This window comes from Pundamilia nyererei, unplaced genomic scaffold (assembly GCF_000239375.1).
Source record: "Pundamilia nyererei isolate P.nyererei 1_Seehausen unplaced genomic scaffold, PunNye1.0 scaffold00062, whole genome shotgun sequence".
NCBI classification, from domain to species: domain Eukaryota; kingdom Metazoa; phylum Chordata; class Actinopteri; order Cichliformes; family Cichlidae; genus Pundamilia; species Pundamilia nyererei.
The window spans coordinates 2052347-2076716 of NW_005187463.1; the positions used below are offsets into that span (position 1 = coordinate 2052347).

The window sequence follows — 24370 nt, forward strand, 5'->3', positions numbered from 1 at the left end:
ACGTTAGAAAATGAAATGGAAAAGAGACACGACATGAATCAGGAGAGGAACAGAGTTCAGTATAAATACATCCACAAATCCAACTAATGTCGCGGAAGGCTACGAGGATGAAACACTGTGATCGCTAGCTGGAAACAGTCACTACTGTCTCTGGATGGAGCTGTTCACATTTTCAGAGGAAAAGGAGGTTTTGGGGTAAGACTTTTTTTTCCTTTTTAAACTTGTGTCCAAGGGATGAAGGAGGAAGAGGAGGGGGAGCCTTCTTGGCTGGAGGAGGGGAACCTTGGAGCCAAACGACGACGGCGGCAAGGCCCGCGATAATGACAGCAGCAGATTGGGAGGTTTTTGCGAGACTGTAGTAGAAAGGGTGAACTTACTGGATCATAATAAAACATTACAGACAATAAATACATTCAGGTCCTTGTAGTGTTGTTATTCGGCTCTATTGAAATATGATTAAATCTAGGAAAGAAAAAAAAAAAAAAAGGAGGAATAGTTTATAGTTCATAGAAGACCATGAGATGCCAGGCCTTTATATTTTTTGCTCCCTTATCCGGTCTCAAGAACACTCCACCTTGGCGGCCATTTTCCACCAGCCTTGTGAGAAAAAAAAAATAAAAAAAAATGAGAGGGCGTATAAATAGTAGCCGTGGCAACCACACGTACTCCCTCCTGGGTCTTGATGACATAGTCTGAGAATTCAGAAAAACCTCGGAGACTTGTCTTCAGTCCTCAGGCTCTATGCAAAAAAAGAGAGAGAGGCAAAAGGGGGATAGACAATGAGCAAACAAGGCAGGTCATGCATCCGGTGCAGGTCATTTGTAACTGAGTCTGCAAGAATCAGCAGTGCGTTTGGTGTTGTGCTCAACATGTTATATCAGTCATGTGAAACCTCTGTGTAGCTGACAGAGGAAGAAAAACGCTTCCTTTATGAGGTCTGGAAAAGGCACCAAATATAGGCTTGCCTTAACCCCTTACTGTTTATCCTCTGCTATAACCAATTCCCTCTTGGCTGCTGTGCTCGTAACAGAGTAAACAGTGGGGTTGGAAATGGTCTGTTTGCCCCTTCTATCACTCAAAGACAATATTTAACATTTGAGTGTATGTTGAGGAACCTGCTGCTTGGCTACCCAGGCTAGGTCACCACACTTGGACGACAACCAAATAAGAGATGACTTTAAAAAAAGAAACAACTTATGGTCATGCACTCCGATTGCTTGAATTGAAGCAGTACAGCCTGATGCGAGTCCTTTTCTGAAATGAGCCTTTTAAACAAACCATCCCTGTTGACAGGCAGCCGCACAGCCTGTGCCTTCATTAGAGCTTGTGTTAATGTTTGCTCTGCTGCCTCAAACACAGCACCTGTTTCAGGACGTGAATGCAGCGAGGCTGGCACGACACAGCTCAAAGTGTTTGGTACTAGAGCGGGTTGGAGCACAAGCTCTTTTTCTTTTAGCTCAGCATTCTGCCCTAAAGTTTAACATGCTCATCAAATGACAGGTTTCACAGATATTTGAGGGAAGAGCTGGTGAATACAGCCGGAGAGGCACAGGGAATATTTAACAATTGTCATTGCACGTGTACTACAAAATTGTGGGGCTCTATACAAACTGCTCCAGCATAAAATATAAAGGAATACATAGCAAACAGGAGAAATATATACAATCAAGAGGGACACAATTGAAATAAATTAAAAACATACACTTTTAGCTTGGCTGTACATTCTTTCTGGTGTTTGCGTTTTTTTGGGGGGGGTCAAATCATAGAATCAATGCAAATATCAAAGTTACTCAATTTCTAATAGTTTAAGAAAGAAAAGGTTCATATTAAAAAAAAACAAAAAACAGAAAATGCCAAAAACTGAGAAACGTGCCGACTTACTGTCAATCAACTGACTCATGCATGCAGCCCGTATTGTGTCTGCACAGCCAACATTTCTACACTGGCAGCTCTTGCTCATCTGCACCAGCTCTGTGCTGTAATTTGTTCTTGCTGAGTCAGACTTGTTTCTCATAGTCAATCATTGTGATTAAAACTACCAGTTGGGCCACTGATGACTAGACCGAGTTTTTTTTTGTCATCTAAAAAAAATAAAATACAATCTAAAATACAAGCAGCCAGCTGGTGTTGGTCCGTGTGTTTGTGTGGGCCTTGTTTTTTTGTGGGGGAGCACACAACGACAACACCAACTGGCTGCATGTATTATCTTCTTAGGTTCACTTAAAGCATTTCCTTCATCTACCATGTAGACATTGTTTGAAAAAAATGCAGGTGATCGGTAACGATTTCTGTAATATTCTATGTTTATAGTAGAGCTGGGCGATAGAACGATAACGATATGTATCGCGATATAACTTTTACTCGATAGAGAAATTAAGCTATCGCGATAGACCTCGCCGCTCTTGTCCTCTTAAGAAAAAAACAAAACAAAAAAAAAAAACCAGGGTCAGCCGATCCAAATTAAGTAGCGCAGAGCCGAACCAATCACACCCGCAGCGTCACGTCGCGTGACTTGTTACGTACAGCACAAGTGCCAAGCCGCACGTGTGTTTGTTTGGGAAGCAGCCAGCGGGTAATGGAGCCAGCGCGTAATGGAGGAAATGAGTGTGCCGACTAGAAAAATCAACCGAGCGTGACCGAAGAGAAAACAGATGATGGTTCCAACGCCGGAGAGATTGTCGAACGGAAGAGCCATAGAGGTCCGTAGTGTGAAGGTATTTCGGCTATTTCAAGTCTGACAAAAAACAGAGTAGCGTGTACTGTAAATGTGCCGAAAGCAAGTCTGGAAATACAATAAACTGGTGCATGCGTCACACTGTGCGCCACGTTATTGTTTCGGTGAAATGAATTTCTACAATACTGTTACTGTTAATTCTACTCTCTGCAGTGTTTAAATGCTTACATATACACACAGTTACTGTCCGTCCACACATACGACTCGGTTCTGCTTCTATGCCCCAGCTTTGTTTACTTTTTCCCACCGAGGCTTCTAGACTTCTGATTGGCCAACATTTCTGCACGGTTAGGAATCTAGCGCCACCTGCTGCTTTGGCATGTTCATAGCAGCGTTTTCCTTCATTTCTCCCTTTATGTGTGGACGGGATTATTTTTTAAAACGAAAACGGAAAATCTCTGTTTTCAAAAATACCCGTGTACGTGTGGACGTCGCCTCAGTCTCTGACTGGAAGCGCTAATTCGTCATTCGGCTTTTGTCAGACTAAAGTAACTGTTAAAACTGTTTGAAAAGCTAAGCTATACAACAAGGAGAGATTGAGAATTTCCTTTTAGTTCTCAGTTTATTTGATATTGACAAAAGTTAGTCAGTTTTGTCTGTTCTTCTGTAAAACAAACTAAGATTTATTTTTAGAATTAATATTTTGTTTCTAAGTGGAATTGACAATTTAGTCTGTTTTGTTTGTTCTATTTTGAAACTTAAACGCTTTAGCGGCTGCCTTTTGTGTAGTTTGCAATATTTGCCTTTATTTATCTGAAAAAGTCTCATGTTCCTTAAGTACATCTACCCTGTTGAACTTATTATGGGAAATAAATATTTAAATCAAAACAAGCTGCTGATTATTTCACATTTTACTTGTGAGCAACGGCACATTTAAATCTTACAAATATAGTTATTTGGCTTATATCGTGATGGATATCGTTATCGCCTGAAATGAAAAAAACATATCGTGATATGAAAAAATCTCATATCGCCCAGCTCTAGTTTATAGTATACCCCTTTGCCCAACATAGTCATAGAAGTGATACAGGCACATGTAAGTGCTATGAACTCACCTACGTGTCGCAGTGAGAAAGCAGTGACGTAATCTCCGGGCTCATGTGACCCACGGCCTTGGCTGCCTCCAGGATAGCTCTCCGGTACATCCCTTTCTTCTTCCGGTTGAAGCGGGACCTGAAGAGCTCTCTGAAGGGCGACAGTTTGGCAACAGAAAGCTGGGAGGTTGTGGGTGAACCGAACCACGCCACCTTGGCTTGGGGCCACTGGGCCTCGCAACTGGCTGTCTCCTGCTTGCGAGTGCCGCTGATGCTCAGGACGCGTGCGGGCCACCAGGGGAAGCCGTGGATTTTCCCCCACACGATGTCACCCACCGCTATGGCGTGACCTTCTTCTGTCACACACTTTGTCATGCTGCGGGTGTGAAGCCGCACTGTGAGAGGCGGCACAGTCTTGCAGTCGTCCCGTGAAGGTACAGAAGATGAGGTTACAGAGAGGTCTTCACCAGGCGCCAGATCGCACAGCTCTGGTGAGGTGCCGTCCGAGCTGAAGGACTTTGACTCGTCCAGGCTGTCGCTACTGCACACCGACAAACTAGAAGAATCCGCTTTACGTTTACGGAAGTTAATGAGAAGGGTGAGGTCGCTGTGGCCGCGATCCACCTCCTCACCTGAACTCCCTGACCACAATTCCAGAGAGTTCTTGCCTTCTCCTGAGTCTTCGGAGTGTGGGAGGCACGGCCCGGGCCCCCTAGGGCTCCGTCTCCTGGTGCCTCCAAGAAGTTCCGCATCATACTCAACCACGCTCTCCTCAGTGTCCCTCTGAGGGGGTCTCAAACGGATCTTTGGAGAAGGTGTGTCCTGACCTACATTTGCAAAAGGTCTTGTTAGTTTGAGTTTGGGAATGGACACAGTGAGGCCAGACCTTGTGGCATCTAGAATGTGCCGCTGTTCCTTGGTGGCATCAGAAGTTGCCTTGTCGTTTTCCCCCACGCCATTCTGCACCAGCTGTTTGGGGCAGAATGGTTTGACTGAACCGTGGACTCGCGCCGGGATCTTCATAACCTCCCCCTTGCCCTGTGGAGTGCTGTAGGAGATCTTTATGACGGGACTGTGTGGAATAACATCAGTTCCAGGGTACTTCTCCCCATCAGCCTCGCACCTTTTGTCCTTTCTGAGACGCTTACTATCAAGGCTGGTGCCATTTTCCCGTCTTTTAGTGTCCTTGGCTGTGACTGTGTCCTCTTTTCTTGACAACTTATTAGGAGTATCCTTGTCGTAGCCGTCATCGTCACTTTGTAGTGAATTTTCTTTTCTAGAGGTCTTGGTGTTGCTCATGCCATCTTTGCTGTCCTCGTCACTATTTAGCGTGTTCTTGCACTTTTCACACAGTACCTGCCGAGGCCGCAGACGGATAGTACTTATGGTCATACGGCCGGGCTCTCGCGTTCGCCTCTTCTTTCTCTTGATTGGTCGTGGAGGGGGTTGAGGTACCCATTGGCTGTAGGTGTGGCGCACCCATAAGGGCTGGGGGAAGGGGGCTCCTTCAAAATAAGGAGGATAAGGAGTCTGTCCAGCTGGCACTGGTGTGGGAACGGGGCAGGGTAGAGGAGGTGTAGGTATGCTGCTTTCAGGGAGAGTGTTTTCATCCTTTGGTCTGTGTGAAACCTGGCTGGGAGATTTGGAAACCGAGTCCTCGCTCAGAACTTCTTGGATTTCAGAAGCAGGTTTAGATTCTTGGCAGTCCCCAAGTTTTGTTGTGAAGTCTGGTAGACAAAATAGCCCGGTCCTAAAATAAACGAGAGAAAAAAGAAACAGTGTATAAATAGCTGTGGATCTTGTTAAGCTTTATACAGCAAAGATGATACAGTCGTGCTAAACCCTGAGAATTTTTACTTCAACAATCCCCTCCATTAGAACAATATGCCTCAACATGTGACACAACCTGAGGCAAGTAGGACAGCACTGAAACAATAAAAGAACAGCCAAAACTGTTCACATTGTCGAAAAAAAAATAACATATATAACTAGTTCTGGTTTTACTTTGACGCGAGACATTGATGTCACTCTCCCTGTCACCTGGGTGCTGAAGGTTCTTAACATGTGGGGGTTGGGGTTTGTTGTGCAAGCAGACAGACAGTTATCTGTGCCTCAGCCTCAGGCCACAGAAGCAACAGTGCTGCTGAATTTTCCCTAAGTGATTTTAATGTGATTTTTGCGTGTGTGTGTGTGCTTTTTTTTTTCTTCTTAAAAACACACTGGGATCAGCAAACATGTCCAGTGAGGTCCTAACTGCCAAGAAAGTCTTTGAGAGGTGGCTGGCAAGCAACAGTAACATAGCTGTGCTGCCTTAGTCAGGAGACAACAGACAAAGAGACTACAGGATGCCCGAGACCACCCCCTCCTCCCCAACATCTGACTGAACAAAAACAATCCCATGAATCACTCGGGATTCAGAGAGGTAGGGAAGGAGCCAGGAGATTTCAGTTTGTTTTTGCATCCGTGTCTACTTGGGGCTTATGTGCGGCAAGATTATTAATTAGTGCACATTTGGGGAGCCTGCTTTCCTCCCCAAGAGAAGTAGTTGGCAGGCATCTCCAAATAATAGTCTCCTGGTGAGGCTTGTTACTCTTAGCTTTAGGCTCCCATAACAAAATATGCACCCCTATAGCTGTTGAATATCACTCTTTACTCTGATTGACGCAGCACAAACAAGGCTGCATGTAGTAGGGAACACACAGTAATAGTTAAGCGCAGTACAAGGACGCAGAATATGGCCAGGCATGATTCACCACACTGTTGTCTTTTCATGCTGTGGTGGAGATCTGTCAGAATGATAGGGCAAGACAATAAGATTAAAAAAAATAATGCAACAATCTGTTTGCATCGGACAATGACGGGAAGTGTATTGCCATGAGCTGAAAAGGAGGAATTAGTCAAATTTTGTCAGTGACAAGGCCTAAAATATAGGCCTATTTTAAGTTATTCCAAGGCCGACCTTTTCCCATTTGGGTGGGTTATTTTCAGTACAGCATGAGCTCTTGCACGAAAAACCATCTAAGCATACTAAGGGGAAAAGCTGGTCAGGTTCTGATTCTGCTCGTCTATAAATAGCCTAAAGCCAGTGGCTTTTAAGGTGCACAGCACCAGGAGGAACACAAGGCTTATACATGTGACACACAACAAGAGGGCCTGATAAGACATGACACTGGTACATGTCAAATTATACTTGCATGGTTCTCTTTTGAACAGACTATGCTTTCTATCAATAGCCCCATTTTTTGTGTTTTGCTTTGTCAGAGGCTAAGATGGACACAGATAAGACCAAAGCTTGATTTACTGAAAATGAGACACAGTTGTGATCATTCAAATGTATTTTAATAATTTTCTATTGTTTCTGCTAGTCAGAAATGACAGGTTATAATGTTGCTGCCTTTGAATAAATTCCAGCTTACTGTACTCAGACATTTGCCTACAAAACTAGTGCACATTCACATTTCTGTACAATTGCATGATAATAAAACAGATAAAAATAAATAGTGTGTAGCTAAGGCCTGGCTATTTTACTGGATTCGCTTTAGCTGCTCTTCCCTTGATTAGGCTAACAATAAGCTATAGCTGAACCCACTGACAGTAGATATTTTTCAACAGAAGTCACTAACAGTCTCTACAGGCTGGGCTAATGCCTTTATATAGTTTTCCTCCATCGTAAAATCGAGTATTTCGCCGTCTTATTATAGGCAAAAATGACATCACTTTAACATTAGCCGAGAAGCTAGCAGATAGCCACCTTGTCAGCTACAATAACCTGCAAGCCTTTTGTATAAAGGCCTAGGTCGCTAATAGTTAGCTTTGACTTAGCATCCAAGGTAAATTAGCCGTTAGCAGTATTTAGCAAATAATTTTTAGACGATAATATATAAAAGAAGTTTAGAAAAAATAGTGCTCACTTTTTGTTGCAATCGAGTAAAATCCCCGTGTAGATCCTTTCTCGATAGGTCAGCGTCACCACCAGTGTATCGTTAACTATTTGATCGATAGTGACAGGTACCCGAGAGCCGGCCCGCAGCTCCTCGGCCACAGCCTCCATGTTTCCCGGGGTGAGTTGTCCGGCTCGGCGGTGCTCGATCCCGGCCAAGGGAGCCACGGTCGCGTCGGCCAAAGATCCGTCTCCCCTTCGCTATTGGAGCAGGAGGCTACACCAGGGCATAAAATGACGCCATCACCCCCACCAAGTCAATTACAACAGTACTGCCACCGCTGACATCACGCTCTCTGTGCTACAGGAGCAGAAAATCTCTCAAGACAAGGCCTACCCTTTCTCTGTCTCACTTTGTACTGCTTGATGCCATTCATTACCCCGGCACTTTTCGCTTTTTTCCCCCCCTCTTTTAAACTCAGCAGCAGGTTTATGGCGTCCGTCTTCAAAACAAATACCACAATTACACATGAAAACTGAAAACGCATACAAGCATTTTAAAATAATATGTAATCAAAAATTAAAACTGATGATGACAAAAATGGCAATTAAATAATAATCACAAGATGCAGAGCCAGCTGACAACGATTATATATAATGTCACACACGCACACAAATAAATAAAACATTTAATGTGCTATTTGACAAAAACCTGCCACTTTACTTTAATGTATCTTGTTGTAAATTACATTAATGAGGATATTATTATCTATTTGGAGCTAAAAACGTCGAGTTCCCCTTTAAAATGATCTATTTTAAGACTGGCTTAATTTACTCTGCATGTAGGTAATACATGCCCGGTGAGCCAATAACGCTTTTTCTGAAAAGCTTATTTTGACACAATAAAGTATTTATTTTATGTAAGTTAAAGTTAACATGATTACTTTGCTTAGTGGAGAGAGCATCTTGCAGAAGTTAAAAGAAAAATAGAAACACACCAGCTGTGAACTGGAAACTTTCTAAACACTCCCTTGCCAAGTTAGGATTTGAAATGTTTACCTTATAGACTTGTGCAACACAATATGATTCAAAAGGATTTAGTCGCTTTATTGATTTATTTCCATATCAATTAAATATCACAAAAACTCAAACAGCAGGTGTGTAGTCTCTGTCACTTATCAAGGAAACCAGGCCAGGTGTCCCCAGTAAAGATCATGAAAGTTTTTTCAAGATCTCGTCCTTGAGTTCTCTTCCTCTCCAGGAGCTGCATCTGTAACTTCCTCATCTGTCAGTCAGAAAAGTGGAGTTTAGATCAATAATCTATATTAACCTATATAATGAGTTGCACAATGAATGGGAATTATACGTCAGACCTCTTCCACATCCTCCATCGCTGCTGCCATCTGCTCGCTTGTTGTGCCCCTGGGATTCCTGCACCTCTCCTGTATCTTCTCGGCACGGGCACAAATCTGTCGTTCCAGGTCCCGGGCCGATCTTTAGGGCCATGCAGTTCAAAGGTCAAAATCTATATATACAACACTATACAGGTGTTTAAGTATTATAGCCTTTACAGATATAACCCAAAGGGTTACTTTCTCTGTTTCCTTGTATCAGTAAAAATAAAATAAGAAAAGTGGCACTGTCTTACCTGGTTTATCTGTTTTTGCAAAAACATAACATTGTTTAAAAGGAACAAAGAAATCTGCTTATGTTCTATAATGTGTGCAGTCTGTCTTTGTCCACTAGGTGTCTCTAACTTTACATCTTTAGTAGCAGAACTCGCATCTGCTAAACCATGCAAAATGCCATTTAGTGGGTACTTGTGGAGTTCTCGTTAGACTCATTGATGAGATGATTATAAGTTTAAACCACAAGTAGGACAAGTACTCTTCACAGAGACAAATGCAGTCACTGTTAAAGCTTAGAGGTATACTGGCAGAACTAACAGCAGACCCAGAGCTTGTCATTACCTGTCCCCTTCACACCTGCCAGATGTCCGAGGAGCACCACTGCTGTCCGCAAAACCAGGTTTTGAATCTACTTCTGCTTCCTGAAACAGGGTAAGGAAGTACTTGTTACATTTACCTGTGAAGCGATACAACTCTTGCAATGCATCATACAAAGATGTAGCCTGTGGCTGCACTGTGTTCAGTTAAAAAACAGAAAAAAGACTTTTTTCCTTTACAATAAATTTTCCCTTATGTCGGGCTGATCCCATGCAAACATAATGGGCACCCTTTCTCCACTATATATATGTATGAAAATGGAGCTGAAAGTCAAATGATAGATTTATAATGTGTCTCCCTGTGTATATCAGCACTGATGGCTCCTCCAGCATGCTCCATTACCGCCAATGGAAACTGTTGCTGTCTCATCACCACCATGGTGGTGCTACTGTCTGAAAACCCATTCACTCACATCAAAATGATTCATTTAATGGCAATATATCTATGCCTCTCTCCTTTAACCAGTGTGTCAGAGGTGGTGCTCTAGTGCCCTCTGGTGGTGGGCAGGATGACAGCTGAAAACCCAAGCACACACAAACCTCACGCCTTTTTTGTCTTTCATGCTTCTTCTCTTTGTGCTCAGACATTTTCTTGTCTTGTGAGATTCTGGCTTGTGTGCAGCACTTCTGAAGAGACACTTGGCTTCTACAGGAGAGTCAGATAACAATACACTCTGTAACAGATCAGAGACAAAAAACCCAAAACAACTCTTGTTCTCCAGGCCGAAATCTGCTCACTTTCTCTTCTGCTCGAGAATAGCCTTCTTCTCGTTCAACTCCTTCATTGCAGCCTGCTTCCTTTCCTCTGGCCTCTTCCAAGGAGGCGAGTCAAAAAGGGGGAGCTGGGGAATCATGCCGGCCTTGGTGGCTGTCTTTTTTCTGAAGAATAAATTCAAACAAACTGCTTCATATTTATGGCTCGTCTGAGCTCTGGGCTCTCAGAGACCAGGTGATTTTTATCACCTGGTTTCCTCCACAGAGAATGATATTAAAAAGTTGTTTTGCCATAATTTTACAAAGCACACGGCCACAAACTCTGCCCTCCACTCCACGGAGGGTCAAGGAGTAAAATAATGTTATAATGGTAACTGAGATTAAGTGATTATTAAAGATGCTCTCAGTTTTACAGCAGTTGCTCCCTTAAAGCCTCAACTTCACATTAGTTTTCCAGCTCAACTGTTTCCAAAGTCTATGAATAATCTTGTTTAAAAAAAACCCTCAGTATTGACCATAATAATTCAGATTTAAATTTTACCTTTGATAATTGAGTAGTTGAAAATGACTTGGCCCCAACAGATATTTGCTATCTGGGTACATTATACAAAAACAAAGGTACAATTAATTAGATGCGTGAAGTTTTAAAATCTCAATGAAAATATTTAACAAATGCATGTCCAATGCATATGTTTCATCCCTCTTATGAAACAACAGTGTGACATTTTGCACGTGTTTAGTTTCTAGTGTATGGAGTTGGAGGGAAATATCAATACTCCTGTCTTATTTGACAATTAAATTGAACCCTAGTATGTTTTATTAAACTGTTTAAGTGGTAGATGTTCATTTTAAACATGGCCAAATTTTCAAATAATGAGGTCAGTGCATATGTAATTCATTCCTGTGAACCAGACTGTTCTGAACAATCTGTTTCAGGATGTTTTTCTACTCTGATGTCATTGAGTGGGCATGGCTGTTTTTGGGGAGCAGCCAATTAGAAGAAAAGGGAGGGAGAAGAGAGCTAAAAAAGTTTTGTTTTCAGAGGATAAACTAAGATAAACAAGGATTACTTTGAGTTGCGAATGATAAAAGGCTACTTGAGTTCAGTCTGAGAATAAACATAGAAAGAGAAATGTGCCTAATGGATTCATTACATGGATACATGGATGAACACATCAGCCAGTTAACATCAGGAGTAGTATAAAGACTGGAAACAGCTAAGTTAGCAATGTCCTGCACTAATACATGGAGCAGCAGGACCAAAGTCCACTAGTTATCATGTTATATCTGTTTAAAAACTATAGCGTAATGAGACAATAAGCTATTTTACAAGCCGGTTGTATGTGAATATTATCGTGCAACCAGAGAAGAATGCAGAAGGTTATAGGGCTTAAGAGCCAAGAGAGACATCTCTGAAACCTATCCCAGCTTTCAAGAGGCATGGGGCTCCCTGGACAGAGTATATGACTTCTACAGAACTAATCCAAGAGATATTTAAGAGTAAATAACCAGAAAATGTGAATTTCTATCAATTAGTTCATGAGCTAATTGTGGAAGGCCGAGATTTAAACCTTTGGAGAGAACCATTGTGATTCCGTCTGTTTCTTGCTCTTTGCTAGAAGAAACTCTCTGTTGGCTCTAGCCTCATAGGTAATTTACAAATCTTACACAGGTACCGACCTTCTCTGCTAACTCTTTGAAAAAAATAAATAAATAAGCACATACAATGCACCCAGAAAGATTTACAGCCTTGTTCAACATGTTTTCATGTTACAGCCTTATTCCAAAATGAATTTAATTCATTTTCCACCTCAACATTCTACATACAATACTCCATATGACAAAGTGAAAAACATTTTCTTCAAATTCTTGCGAATGTATTAAAAATAAAAAAAAAACCCACACAAATATAACATGCACTTAAGTATTCACAGGCTTTGCCATGACAGTCAACATCGAGCTCAGGTGCACCCTGTTTACACTGCTCATCTGTCAGATGCTTCTACAGCTGGAGTCCACCTGTGGTAAATTCAGTTGTTTGGACATGATTTGGAAAGGCACACACCTGTCTGTGCAAGGTCCCATAACTGACAGTGCATGTCAAAGCACAAACCAAGCCATACCCAGTACCAAGGAACTGTCTATAGGCCAAGACGGCATTGTATTGAGGTACAGATGTGGGGAAGGGTCCATAAAAATGTGTGCAGCATTGAAGGTTCCAGTGAGAATAGTTGCCTACATCATCTGTAAATGGAAGGTTTGGAACCACCAGGACTCTTCCTAGAGCTGGCCACCTGGCCAATCTGAGCTATCAGGGTAGAAGAGCCTTAGTCAGGGAGGCTACTCTGACAGAGCTCCAGTATTACTCTGTGGAGAGAGGAGAATGATGCTAGAGTGGCCAGACAGAAGCCACTCCTCAGTAAAAGGCACATGACAGCCCACTTGGAGTTTGCTGAAAGGCACATGAAGGACTCTCAGACCAAGAGAAACAAAACAACAACTGGTACTGAACTCTTTGGCCTCAATGTCAAACATGATTTCTAGAGGAAACCAGGCAGTGATCATCAACTGGCCAATACCATCCCTACAGTGACGTGTGGTCGTGGCAGCATCGTGCTGCAGGAATGTTTTTCAGCATCAGAATATGGGAGACTAGTCAGGGACAAGGGAAAGATGAATACAGTAATCTACAGAGACATCCTTGAAGACAACCTGGGGGCGAAGGTTCATCTTCCATGAGGACCACGAACCTAAGCACAGAGCCAAGATAACAAAGGACCACTTCAGGACCATTCCTTGAGTGCCTTTGAGTGGCCAAGCCACAGACCAAACTCAAACCTGATTGAACATCTTTATAGCAATCTGAAAATGACTGTGCACTGACGCTCCCCATCCAACCTGATCCACTCTGATCGAGCCTAAGAGAGTGCAAAGAATAATGGGGGAAACTTCCCAAAATTAGGTGTACCAAGCTTTCAGCTTCATACTCAAAAAGACTTGAGGATGTAATCGCTACAAAAGGTGCTTCAACAAAGTTTTGAGAAAAGTCTGGTAATACTTATTTACATTTTCATTTCTTCATTTTAAATAAATTTGCAAGAATTTCAAGCACATTTTTTCTCTGTGTCATTATGGGGCATTTTTTCCCACCCAAACATCTTTTCTTACCTCCTGCCAGAAAGGAGAAGTTTGGGGTTTAGGTTTTTATCACGTTGTGGTATTGAGCCCAGCTCAGCTCTGTCCAGTAGGATCAACTGATGCTTGAGTTCTTTGAACCTCTGCAGCTCCTCCACATCCCCTGACTCGTCCTGCTCCTCCATACCCCTCAGCTCTAACAGCTGGAGTTTCTCCATTGCTGGCAACTCTAGGAATGAAACAACAATGGCAGCTACTAGTGCAGTGTGGGGGCAACAGATACTGCAACATTCGATACTGTCTGCAGCTGCAGTGGCTGGCAGGAGGCATTTAAGAAGCTAATTCACACAGGTAAATCCACTCCTTTAAATATCTGTGTGGAATGTGGAGGAAAATGTAACCAACAAATTTTTACTCATTTTATAGTAAAGTAACTTCTAACAAGAATAAATGTTCGGTTTTAACACAGCTAAAGGTGGATAACAATACAGCGTGGAAATTCAAACCCACTACACTCCTTCTCTTGGCCAATTAAATGAGAAGAGATTTACATCTGAAACTCGGGACCCTATCTTTGTTAATAACCTTGTAAGCAGGGAGATAAATAATTTGATTGAGGGTTCTGTCTCTGCTTATTGTGCAGTAGCAGCAGCCTCTCCTGTTTCAGCCTTCTCACAGTGATTATCTCCAGACAGGGCTTAGTGACAGAGAGCTCCTGATTAGAGCCAACAGGTTATCGATCATTTCCATCGGGCTAAAAATATTACAGAGCTGGAACAGTGAAAAGGGAGGAGGCGCATGATGGTGGTGGTGGTGGTGGGGAGTCGGCTGAGCTGCACGCGCCGTCTCCAAGGGAACAGGAGTCACACTAGAGAAGCGGTACCAGGGCAAGGAGCTATTTTTGTGAGCGCGCTGTCCTGCCTTTGACAAAAAGAGCAGATGGCTAGGATGCACGTGCATGCTGCTTGTGTTGTTCAAAGGTAAAGTGCCTTTGACTCACCTGGAGGGTTCTTCCTTGTGCTGACTGGCCGGTGAGCCAGAGCACTCCTCAGGTACTGGAGGATGGACTGGAGTCCCTGCTGCACAATCTCTTGTGGAGGAAAGTGGATTGGGCAGTCCCTTAGGTTCAGACCTTTGAGGCTAATCACATTTCCTGCAAAAAGGCAAATAATGACTCATTCATAAAGACGTACACTGAATAATGAAGAGGCTTACATTACTCATAATGTACCAGCTACCTGTTAAAAGAGATCCATTATGTGTGTCTTTATTTTCTGTCATGTCCATGAATTTTTATGTCCATGAATTTTTATGTTCATTGAAATACTTATTCTTTGAGTGTAAGTGGACGATAACACGCCCCAAAACAAACAAACAAACAAACAAACAAAAAACTGTTTATTTAGGACAAATGATCAACAAAGAGCTGTTCAGTGACCCAGTGTAAAATAAATAATGATTACTTTGAACTGTGAATCATGCAAAACGACACTAGTGGAGTCCAAGGAATTAAACTGCGTAGCTTTAAACAAGCAAAACAGGTCCCCTTTAAAATCCTGTAGTTACTGCATACATGTAATTCACATGTCAATATGTATAACTTCCTTTCTGAAAATTACAACTTTTTTTGATAAGGAGGGACCACTCACCCAGTTCAGGTAGAAGTTCAGAGATAGGATTCCCTTCTAAGAGCAGTGTTTTCAAGCACCTACATCCATAAAAAGACAGATTATGAAATGTTTGAAGGGGTTAGGCCTTCGTCAGAAAGCATCTTTGCTCTTAAACTTGAATACACAGACAGGAGGAAAGTGTACAGGCCACTCTACAGTCATATTGTATAAATATCCTGAAATGCTTTTTAGGGCCTGGGAATCTCATTTCGCTACATTTAGATTTACAACTGTAGCACTTGTGTGCTTATCATAAAGTGTTCAACTTATGTTAATAGCTTTGAAATGTTAACAGTGATCAGAAAATGTTCTAAAACATGACATTCTTATAGTCCCATAGAGGCCTATGCCTTGGTTTAAGAGTAAATTGTAAGATCAAAGTTGTCCAGATAAGTTCAAATGAACACGTGCACATTAGACTGGTCTATAATTTTTTTGTTTTTTTTAAATGTTGCATACAGTACCTGTGCAAGCCAATTTCAGGTGGGAGTGACTCAATTAGGTTTTTCCTGAGATCTAACCACAGTAGGTTGGGCAAGCTGATAAACACGGAGCCTGGAATACTGCATATCTGGTTGCCTTCAAGACTCAAATACTGAAGATGACAGAGGGAGCAGTTAGTAATGATGCAGTGGTAGAAACGTTTTTTCTTCTGCTTGAAAGCCACTGGAGCATACATCATGTAGCTGGTGTGTGTTTAGAGTCCACACTGACCTTTAGCTTGCTATTTCTCAAAGGACTGTCTGGAACATGTTTCAGCTGAGATCTGCTCAGACATAGCGTCTCTGTTGAATAACATTCAGCGGGCTCCTGTGGATCGGCATCCTCGGGAGGAGTGCGGGGGATCGGCGCTCTGACAACACTGCTCCCAAAGACAAAGCTAAGCTGCGCACCAGGAAGCTCAGCCTCCTTCTCCGGGGAAGTCATTGCACAAAGGAGGCCGAGACGCTTTACTGGTATACTCAAAATACACGAGTGTCTTTTTGGCAGAGAAATTTCTTGTTGTTTGTCTGTAAAAGACAAAACCGTCCAAGTTTTAAATAAATGAAGAGACGTCGTCTAACTTGGGTACGAGCTAAACTAACTAACTAACTAACTAACTAACTAACTAACTAACTAACTAACTAAAGGACAACATTAGCCCACCATTATGTAACTGTTCAATAACTGTGTTAGCTTACCTGCTATTTCAGCACTACTACCAATGTGAACACGGCTCAGTGTTATCTAAAAACAAACACTTTATAGGTCGGAAAAAACTACGAAACTGAAAAATGTTATGCTAACTTTTAGACACGTCTCGCGACCTGACGCTGTAACCATAGCAACGTGGTCAACACAAGCTGGCAGCTGTCCACGTGCAAAACAAGAACAAGGCGACTAACTTGATATTTCTTCAGTAAAATTTTTGTATATATTTTTAAGTTAAATGTTTATATACTTTATTATATGCAGAGAAAAAAAGAAGAGCAAATGATCTAATGTGCACACTGTGTAGATAACGTGTTAATCCCGTTCCACAGTCAGTGAACCGACTCCACCCATCCATTTTCTAATGAGATTGTGGAATAATTCACTGAGGTTCATTTGGGCGGCAGGATAAACACGGCTTCCCTCTGTTGTGAACGCGAGCCGGGAAGCCTCCACTCTGTCCTGAGCCAATCCTGGCTTTACGTCCACACACCGCTCCTAATGTATTGATTTGCACGACAGTCCGTGATACAGAGTTACGTCGACTATACTCACTAGCCAACAACTGTCACACTACTCTCGCAAGAGTCAAGTTAGTGAGGATACTAATTAGTAGTTTCCGGTTATTGCTTTCAATATAAAAGTCTAATGGACAAGCGGCAAAAATCAAGTGGTATCCCATTATTAACGTATAAATAAAATTTTTTTTATCGAGATTTTGTTCAGTAGGCTACTTTTGATGGCCATTGTGCCACATTTACCTACACTTGCGATCTAAATTTGCTGAGTCGAACTGGATGAATAATTTTTATGTATCAATGCCACTTCAGTTTCTGTATGCAATTTAAAATCTCAAATTAGAGGGATTTGACACTACCATTACTACATTATTATTCTGGCTAATTATAATAAACCACATAAAAGAAAAAAATGGGTGTGAAAATGTGTTTATCTCAAATAAAAGTAGAAACTTAACCCCCCGAAAAGAATAAAGATAAGTGAAATGATTTAATGTACTTAGAAATCTACCTAAATGAGATAACAAATGTATATTTGTGCTTGTGTTTATTTAGACTGGGAAAAAACAATAAAAATAAAAATAACGGAAAATAATTAAACTTACTTGAAAACTAACTGAAACTAATTCCAATTTAAAAGAAAAAACAAAACACTAAATTAAAACAAAATAAGTGAGGATTATAAAACCATAAATACATCGTCTAATAATTTTGAGGCGATTGAAAAGTCCTTTTGAGCTTTTATTTTTTACAGTTAACTGACTCACTTCCGGTTAGGGCTTCTCCAACTGAGTCCCTCTCCGCGTAGTCTGTACTCTTCAAGCCCCATCAAACACGAGTCCGTCGGTCTGGCTGCGCAAGGCAACTGAACACTACGAGCACCGAGTGGTTATTCCAGCCCAAACCTCCAACTTAGCAAACAGTGTTAGCTCTAAATATCATCCCTGTCCGTCGGTAAGCGCTGCACTTTGCTTTCCGCTTCCTTCTGAGGACTTCAACTCGCGCTGGTCAAATTGTCGGCAGACCAAATACGGGAGAAATAAAACGAAATAACGGACACGTCTCGGCTGAAATGCACGGCTGTTGTTACTGTCTTTTAAGGAGGAGGGTGTCCGACACAGAGCTGTAGTTTCTCTTCCAAGAAGGCGAGGAATGCAAGCTGAGCATCAATGTTTCACTGGGGCAAGTGGAAGAAGAGGATGGGAGCCAACAGTTCTTCAAAGAGACCCGTTTTTGACGAAAAGGAAGATGGTAAGTGAAGGTGTCACCAAATCTCTAGCAAATAGTGGCACTAACAACTTTGGAACTTATTATTGTGTATGTTTCACTTACGATGGCATTTTTTTTTCACGGTATCCCTCCGCTTAGCACAGGCTCAGTTATCAAAGTTCCTGTTAGGAAATTAAACGCTGTCAAAGGAGTTTAGACGGAGTTTGGCTGCTCACGGCGAACAGACAGTGTTCATGTGGGAAATTTTCAAGGCTTGAAGTCAAACTTTCTACTACAGGAGGCAGCAGCAACAATAATCATGACAATAATAATAATAATAATGATTAAATGTACATTTTCATCACATGACCTGATGCTGAGTGCATATACATGGAAAGACCCCGAGCAGGTGAAATGAATCTTACCAGTACTATCAAACTATAACTTGGACTGGGCGTTTCACTCTTTTAATATTGTGGACTATCTGTGTTTGTTGTTTATAGCTCACAGTGTCGGCATTTTAACCTCGCTTAAATTGTATTATCGCGATATTTGGCGTGGAACTTTTAAATAATGAAATATTAATCAGATTCTTCTGAATTGTCTTTTTTTCCGTGTCATTTTCGCTTTCTTTTTTCTTTTTTGGGTAATTAATTTTCACTCTGAATACAAGTTAAGAACAGTTACAGTTATTTAAGACATTAAGCCATATGTCATTTCATCACCTTTAACTTCAGCACTGGTCGAGAGTGGCATCCTTAGTGTGGAAGTTTGTCCACTATGATCATCAAAGAAAAATGTCAGACCTTAAAAAATCCCTCACTAGTATTCCAGCAATCATAATGCCCACTTGAAAAAAACAAAACAAACCTACAGATTTAAACGAATGTCTTTATATTTTAGCACCAGTGTCCAAAAAAATGAAAACGCACATTCACCGAACTCGATATGAAGCTGTAAAAATCCAAATCTCAGACCAAATATATGTGCTTTAGTATTTTACCCTGACCTGGCCCTTAACTTGCATTTATTTTCCAGCTGCATCTCTCCGTCTCTCTCCTTATACCTCCACCTTTTTGTCTTCATCGTCCATTTCAAAGGGCAGACGTTAACATTGGAGAGGCTGGGAGAGGGAGACGCGTGTCTGTAGCTATATGTGGCGAGATCATAAAGGCAAAAGGCGAGAGCGACAGATTTGGAGAGTCCGTTGTCTCGCTAAAGCCACAGTCCTCAAAGCACAAACCCCCCCCACCCCAAAAAACGCAGCTCTTGCCACTGAAGCGCAGTATATACCTCCATGCTCACGCTGCGGGGAAACACTTTAATGCCTGAACGAGCTCTTTGGAAATATTGTGTGTTCAAAGACGGAGAACTAATTGCATAATCAAGACAAGATTATAGTGTCATGCGTGGAAAGTAATGTTAAGTAATGTCTTGTCAGTGTATGGGGATATAAGCCTCTTGGAAGTGAGCCCAATAAGCTCAGCACTGGATTGCTGAATCTCTGATGATGGACTGCAGGAGGGGGGAAAAAATCCACTGTTGCTGCAGAACTATTTGGCCGGAAAACTTGAGTAAATGAGGTCATTTCACTGCAGGGATATGGTCATATGCTCTGTGTGTGTGTATGTGTGTGTTAGTACTCCCCTTTTGCACACAAGGGTAACCCAATTAAGTCTACAGCTCTTGCCTTTAGGAAAAGTGTCCAGCTGTAGTTCAGATCACTATCAAGGGGAGTGGTTACTGGAGTGGCCCTACGGCATTCGCACTCGCAGCAGTTAATCAAAGCCAGGAGAGATGTTCTTGAGCGGGCTGTGCACATTTGGCTTTCTTTAGCTTTTCTGTGCGATTAAAGGGAAACTTTAAGGCTGAGGTCAGAACCTCTTCAAGACTGTGTCGCTGTGTTAATGTGTGATTTGTTTATGCCGAGTGTGAAAAAAGGGGGGAAAAACTAGAGATCAGCTTCGTCTTTATCCTCCCATCATCAGTGTAACGCAGGTGTCACTTAGGCTTGACCTACAAAACACCAGCAGCGAAAAATTCAGTTGGTGGAGTATCACCGCCACCATCAACTGTGGTCTTAATCACCGGCTGTGTCACCACCGCTGTGATTATGCGTAGAAGCGTAGACCGAGGCCTGATCTTAGGTGGCAAAGATGCATTTGATGTTAATTATGCAATGTTGTCATTACGGGGATCTGCTTGAGAGCGCGCTCGCTTTTCATGCAGCAATGAAAATACTCGTCTGCTGAGCACAAAGGGAGCAGTAGGCATCGTGGGTGGAGGGCACATATGCATTAAAGAGAGACAACTGTTAATGTGAAACTGATCACCTTGAACATTTGCGGAGCGCTGATTCGGCACCGCCTTCGTGAAGCAGCTGGCTCTCTTTTTTTTTTTACCCCGAGCCTCGATAACAAACGGAGCAAAAGATGCGCTGCCTTCTGGATGCTGACTTAGGCTCTAGATGTCTCTTGCTGCCTGTCAGGTCTCTTAGAAACAGTATCCCTTTGGCTTCTTGGAAAACAGCATATGGCATACATTAGGCAGTAATATTAGAGCAGCTTTTGGCTCAGAAGGCTGCAAACATAATCAGGCGGTCAGGTTGATGTCGAAGCGTAGCTGCCAGAAGGGCTTTTCTGGCAGGTAGTTTGATTAGCAAAGGGAGCCTGTGGAATTGATTGAGGTGCACATCCTGCTAGTTTGCGACTCGCTCGAATGCTCTTTAACAACAGCAGAGAGTGTGAGGAAAAAATAAGAGAAGTCGATGTTTGGAGAAATGGTGATGGAGTCTGCTCCGTCAGACATTTAATCATGCATTTTATCACCATTTGAGAGCAGTCTTTCTTATTCATGAGCATGCAGAACTTGTTAAATTCGAAACTTGTCCTTGCCAACCTGCTAGGCTCGTGAAGTTGTAAAGTAAAAGTTTGACATTTTGGAAAATGGCGATAATTTGGTTTCTTGCCAAGAGTTAGATGAGAAGATTGATACCGCCCTCAGCCCAGTTATCTCTGCTTGGCATAAAGCTTGGGGAATTGCTGAGCCTGCCTCAGACACGGGATTTCTCACAGATTTATATTCTGTGGAGATGTGTGTGAAAGTGTGCCATGAAAGGAGGTGCACATGCTTTTTTAAATCAACCATAAATAACTGAGCAGTTTCATGAGCTCTCTCTTCAGTGAGTCTCTCATGCTCTGGTTGAATGCCGGCTCCACTGTAGCTGAAATGTAGCTGGTAGTTCTCGTGCTCTTCATCTTTGGTAAGCTGGGCGAGGCGGTACTCCTCACCTCCTGCTGCAGGGTCTGCTTAGAGTGTCTCTCCAGCCAGCTGAACATCATCGCTATAAATAGCCCGAGCCTAACTGGTTTAACAGCTACTGAACTTTCAAAATGGGATGTAATAAGATGTAAACAGATTGCTGAAAGTTGTTTTGGAGAGATGAAAACATAAAGTAAAAGTACTCAAAGGAGTTGTTGAATATATTTGGGTACCCAATAATACCCAAATCCACAGCAGATGGCTACAGGTTGGTTCTGCTCAAGGTTTCTTCCTGTTAAATGGGATTTTTTCTTTCCCACTCTTTCAGAGTTTTTGCACACAGGGGGTGGTCTGATTGTCGGGGTTTTCTCTCTATTATTTTAGGGTATTTATTTATAATATAAAGCACCTTGAGATGACTATTGTTGTGTTTTGACACTATATAAATAAAATTGAACTGAATTGAATTAATATAACTGGGCGGCTTGGTTAAGTAAAGTCTGCATGTGGAAAAAACTGCAACACCTCAAGCATTAAAATCGCAGCTTTAGATTTAGCCAAGACGTAGACAGTCACACAAACATGCTGGTGTTATATATTTTTTGTATTGTTTACTGGATTAAAAAAAAAAAGTGTCAGTTATTCAGAATCCAAATATGACAGTTTGAAGCCATTGTTTATCAGAAAAACAAAGACTTTAAGTAGAATAAGCTACTTTTGGCTGAATCCTTATTCACAATTGTCACCACAGCAGATAACTTCACATATTTGATTTGGCAGGTTTTTACTAGAGATATTTTTGTATTAGGTGAATGCGTTACCCACTACACCGTGGGAATATTAAAGATTTTAAGTCAGTTAATGAAGCAAATCAGTTTGAAACAATAATAGCTGAATGAACCAACAGCATCTAGAATGGGTAATTGCTGTAAAAGTTGTTGAGTCAGTAGGAGCTGACAGCTGGCCAGGCTCTAGACAACGACTCAATTCACTCTCTCCAAGTCCTCGTGTGAACTGGGAGCATTCAACTAGTCTGAGTAGCTTTGAAAGAGGACACTTGTTGTGAATGCGCTACAGTACTCGGGGAAAAAGTGCAGAACTGGCAAATGCCTGTTTGAGTTCAGCGTCAGCACGGAGTTGGTGAACTTGTTATTTTCGCTCCGGAGCATCTACAAAGTCTTTAAACTGCGTTCGTGATTATGACTGCAGAACATGCTGTTAATTGTGTTGTCTGTTTGTGGTGGTGTTATATTGTTGTATCCGTTTGATCATTCATGTAAAGCCACAGGCAAATTTCCACTTCTGTGGACACTGAACTTTTTTTGATGCGCGTGTGTGTGTGTGTGTGTGTGTGCACGTGCACGCTCGCACGTCTGTAGCTTCTTTTTCCATCAAGGATAAATGCACGAGGCACTGAAAGCAGATTTGGTTTAGGATAAAGATAGATGCAGGGAGGGATGGCTGATTATTTGCGCTGAATACTGAGGCGCTCACTTTGTTTCATCTCTGTTGCAGACTCTCAATTTCTCTCACTGTCTTTTTATTCCACTCAACTTCATGGCTGCCTGCAGCTACTGGCCTCTTGCCACAGTGGCAGTCCACTGTAATTGGCCTCAGCAGTAAGTTACGCAAGATGTGGGAAGACTGTCCTGGTCATATTGCAGTGTCTTCTGACTGCTGAGCATGGACATTGTTCAGCATGTAGTATTCAGACTGAATTAATCTCTTGGCTGGCCATCATTAAATGCATACATCAGTTTATTTCCAAACTACTACTATGTATTCACAAGGAAACGTGGAATGAAGGGATCACACAGGTGCCAACATAACTCATTGTAGCATTCATTTAAAAATAAAAAAAATCCTGAGAGACTGATGCCATCTAACATAAGTTTACTTATCAACAATCGCCTTGCTCTTATTTTGAAAGTCCAGTCGCGGCTGACTAGCTTTTCACTGTTTTTCCTTGCTGTGGCTGTCCTGCATCTCATTTAGCTGCCCCTCCAGTGAATGTCTTGTCCCAGGCTTAGATGGACTCAAACTCCAGCATCTTGGATTGCAGTTGGATGGTTAATCTAATCAGAACTCACTGAGGCTGCAGAGCAGAGCGAGCATTACCATCAGCAGTCTGCAAGACTCTGTTGCAAGAGCCTCACAGCTCTGCTATGTATTTGTCACAAACTAGCTGTACTTGCAGTTTTTAAAAAATTCATCACACCACCACCTTGTGTAAGGGTTTATGCCACAGCTGCCTAAAATTAACACTACTGGTAATTCCCAAAATAATTTTTTATGTATCTGTAATGGTTAATCCAGCAGAGAGTGCAAGCTCCGTAAAATAAATGTAAAAATATAAAACTGCTGTGATCCACGAATTCCTGAACAAAAATTTAGGTTTAGTGGTCGAATGTTACGCTTGATTAATTTCTTGAAGCTGATCTCTAAAAATTAGTCGAGTGTATTCAGGAACCACAGCAGCTCAGCTACAAAGTGTCAGACCATGTAAAGGTACAGCGCACTGATGGTAAGTCGCCAGCTCTCTCTCTGAATTAATAATTGCCTATTACTAAACCCGGCATTAACATCAGCATAATAACTGTGTTCCAGGGCCTTCATGGCATTCACGGCCGATGCAGGATGACTCTGTTCCAGAGTAAAGACACGGTTTGATGAGTTTGGTAAAGTAACTAAAACTAGAGATCGCAAGCCAAGTCTACATCATCGTCTGACCTCGTAAATGCTATCTGGATGAATGGACAAAAATTCCCACAAACGCACTTGGGAATCTTGTATAAAGACTTTCCAAGAAGAGTGAGAGCTGCTATTGCAATGGGGAACCAGCTCCATATTGATAACTGTGGATTTAGGGGATGTCATAAAAGCTTCTGTGGGTGTAATGTACACACGGCCCAGTATTTTGTCCATTAAGTGTAGAAAAAAATGACCAATTTAGACCAATACGTGATTATATTATTACACTATATGAATAGAATCTGTCACATTAAGATGTGGTTATATA

The 24370-nt window shown here is 41.9% G+C and overlaps 3 protein-coding genes across 5 annotated transcripts in view; 1 reads left to right on the forward strand and 2 right to left on the reverse strand.

Moving 5' to 3' along the window:
• Nucleotides 1-206: 206 nt before the first annotated feature.
• Nucleotides 207-8094, reverse strand: pwwp2b (PWWP domain containing 2B). Of its 2 annotated transcripts, XM_005735115.1 has the most exons (4): nt 8046-8094; nt 7680-7925; nt 3790-5518; nt 207-739 (listed from the first exon to the last, which is right to left on the reverse strand). In XM_005735115.1, the coding sequence occupies exons 2-3, from the start codon at nt 7817-7819 to the stop codon at nt 3790-3792; spliced, it is 1869 nt and encodes a 622-aa protein (XP_005735172.1). In that variant the 5' UTR covers nt 7820-7925; nt 8046-8094; the 3' UTR covers nt 207-739. The 2 variants fall into 2 exon arrangements, with proteins under 2 accessions (XP_005735172.1, XP_005735171.1); XM_005735114.1 differs by having other exon boundaries at nt 7680-8085.
• Nucleotides 8095-8740: 646 nt separating this feature from the next.
• LOC102210044 (leucine-rich repeat-containing protein 27) lies at nt 8741-16581 on the reverse strand. The gene is made up of 11 exons (XM_005735119.2): nt 16354-16581; nt 15887-16182; nt 15637-15767; nt 15152-15210; nt 14503-14655; nt 13536-13731; nt 10392-10532; nt 10194-10299; nt 9619-9698; nt 9022-9142; nt 8741-8933 (listed from the first exon to the last, which is right to left on the reverse strand). Exons 2-11 carry the CDS (start codon nt 16097-16099, stop codon nt 8820-8822), a joined length of 1314 nt encoding a protein of 437 aa, XP_005735176.1. The 5' UTR covers nt 16100-16182; nt 16354-16581; the 3' UTR covers nt 8741-8819.
• The window catches only part of stk32c (serine/threonine kinase 32C), a 102938-nt gene continuing 94639 nt past the window's right edge, over nt 16072-24370 (forward strand). The window contains exons 1-2 of one of the 2 annotated variants that reach the window (XM_005735117.1): nt 16072-16128; nt 17983-18132. In XM_005735117.1, the coding sequence (XP_005735174.1) occupies nt 18051-18132 (82 nt within the window). In that variant the 5' untranslated portion in view covers nt 16072-16128; nt 17983-18050. Of the gene's footprint in view, nt 16129-17596; nt 17836-17982; nt 18133-24370 lie in introns of those variants that run through there. The other variant, XM_005735118.2, reaches the window with a different exon arrangement.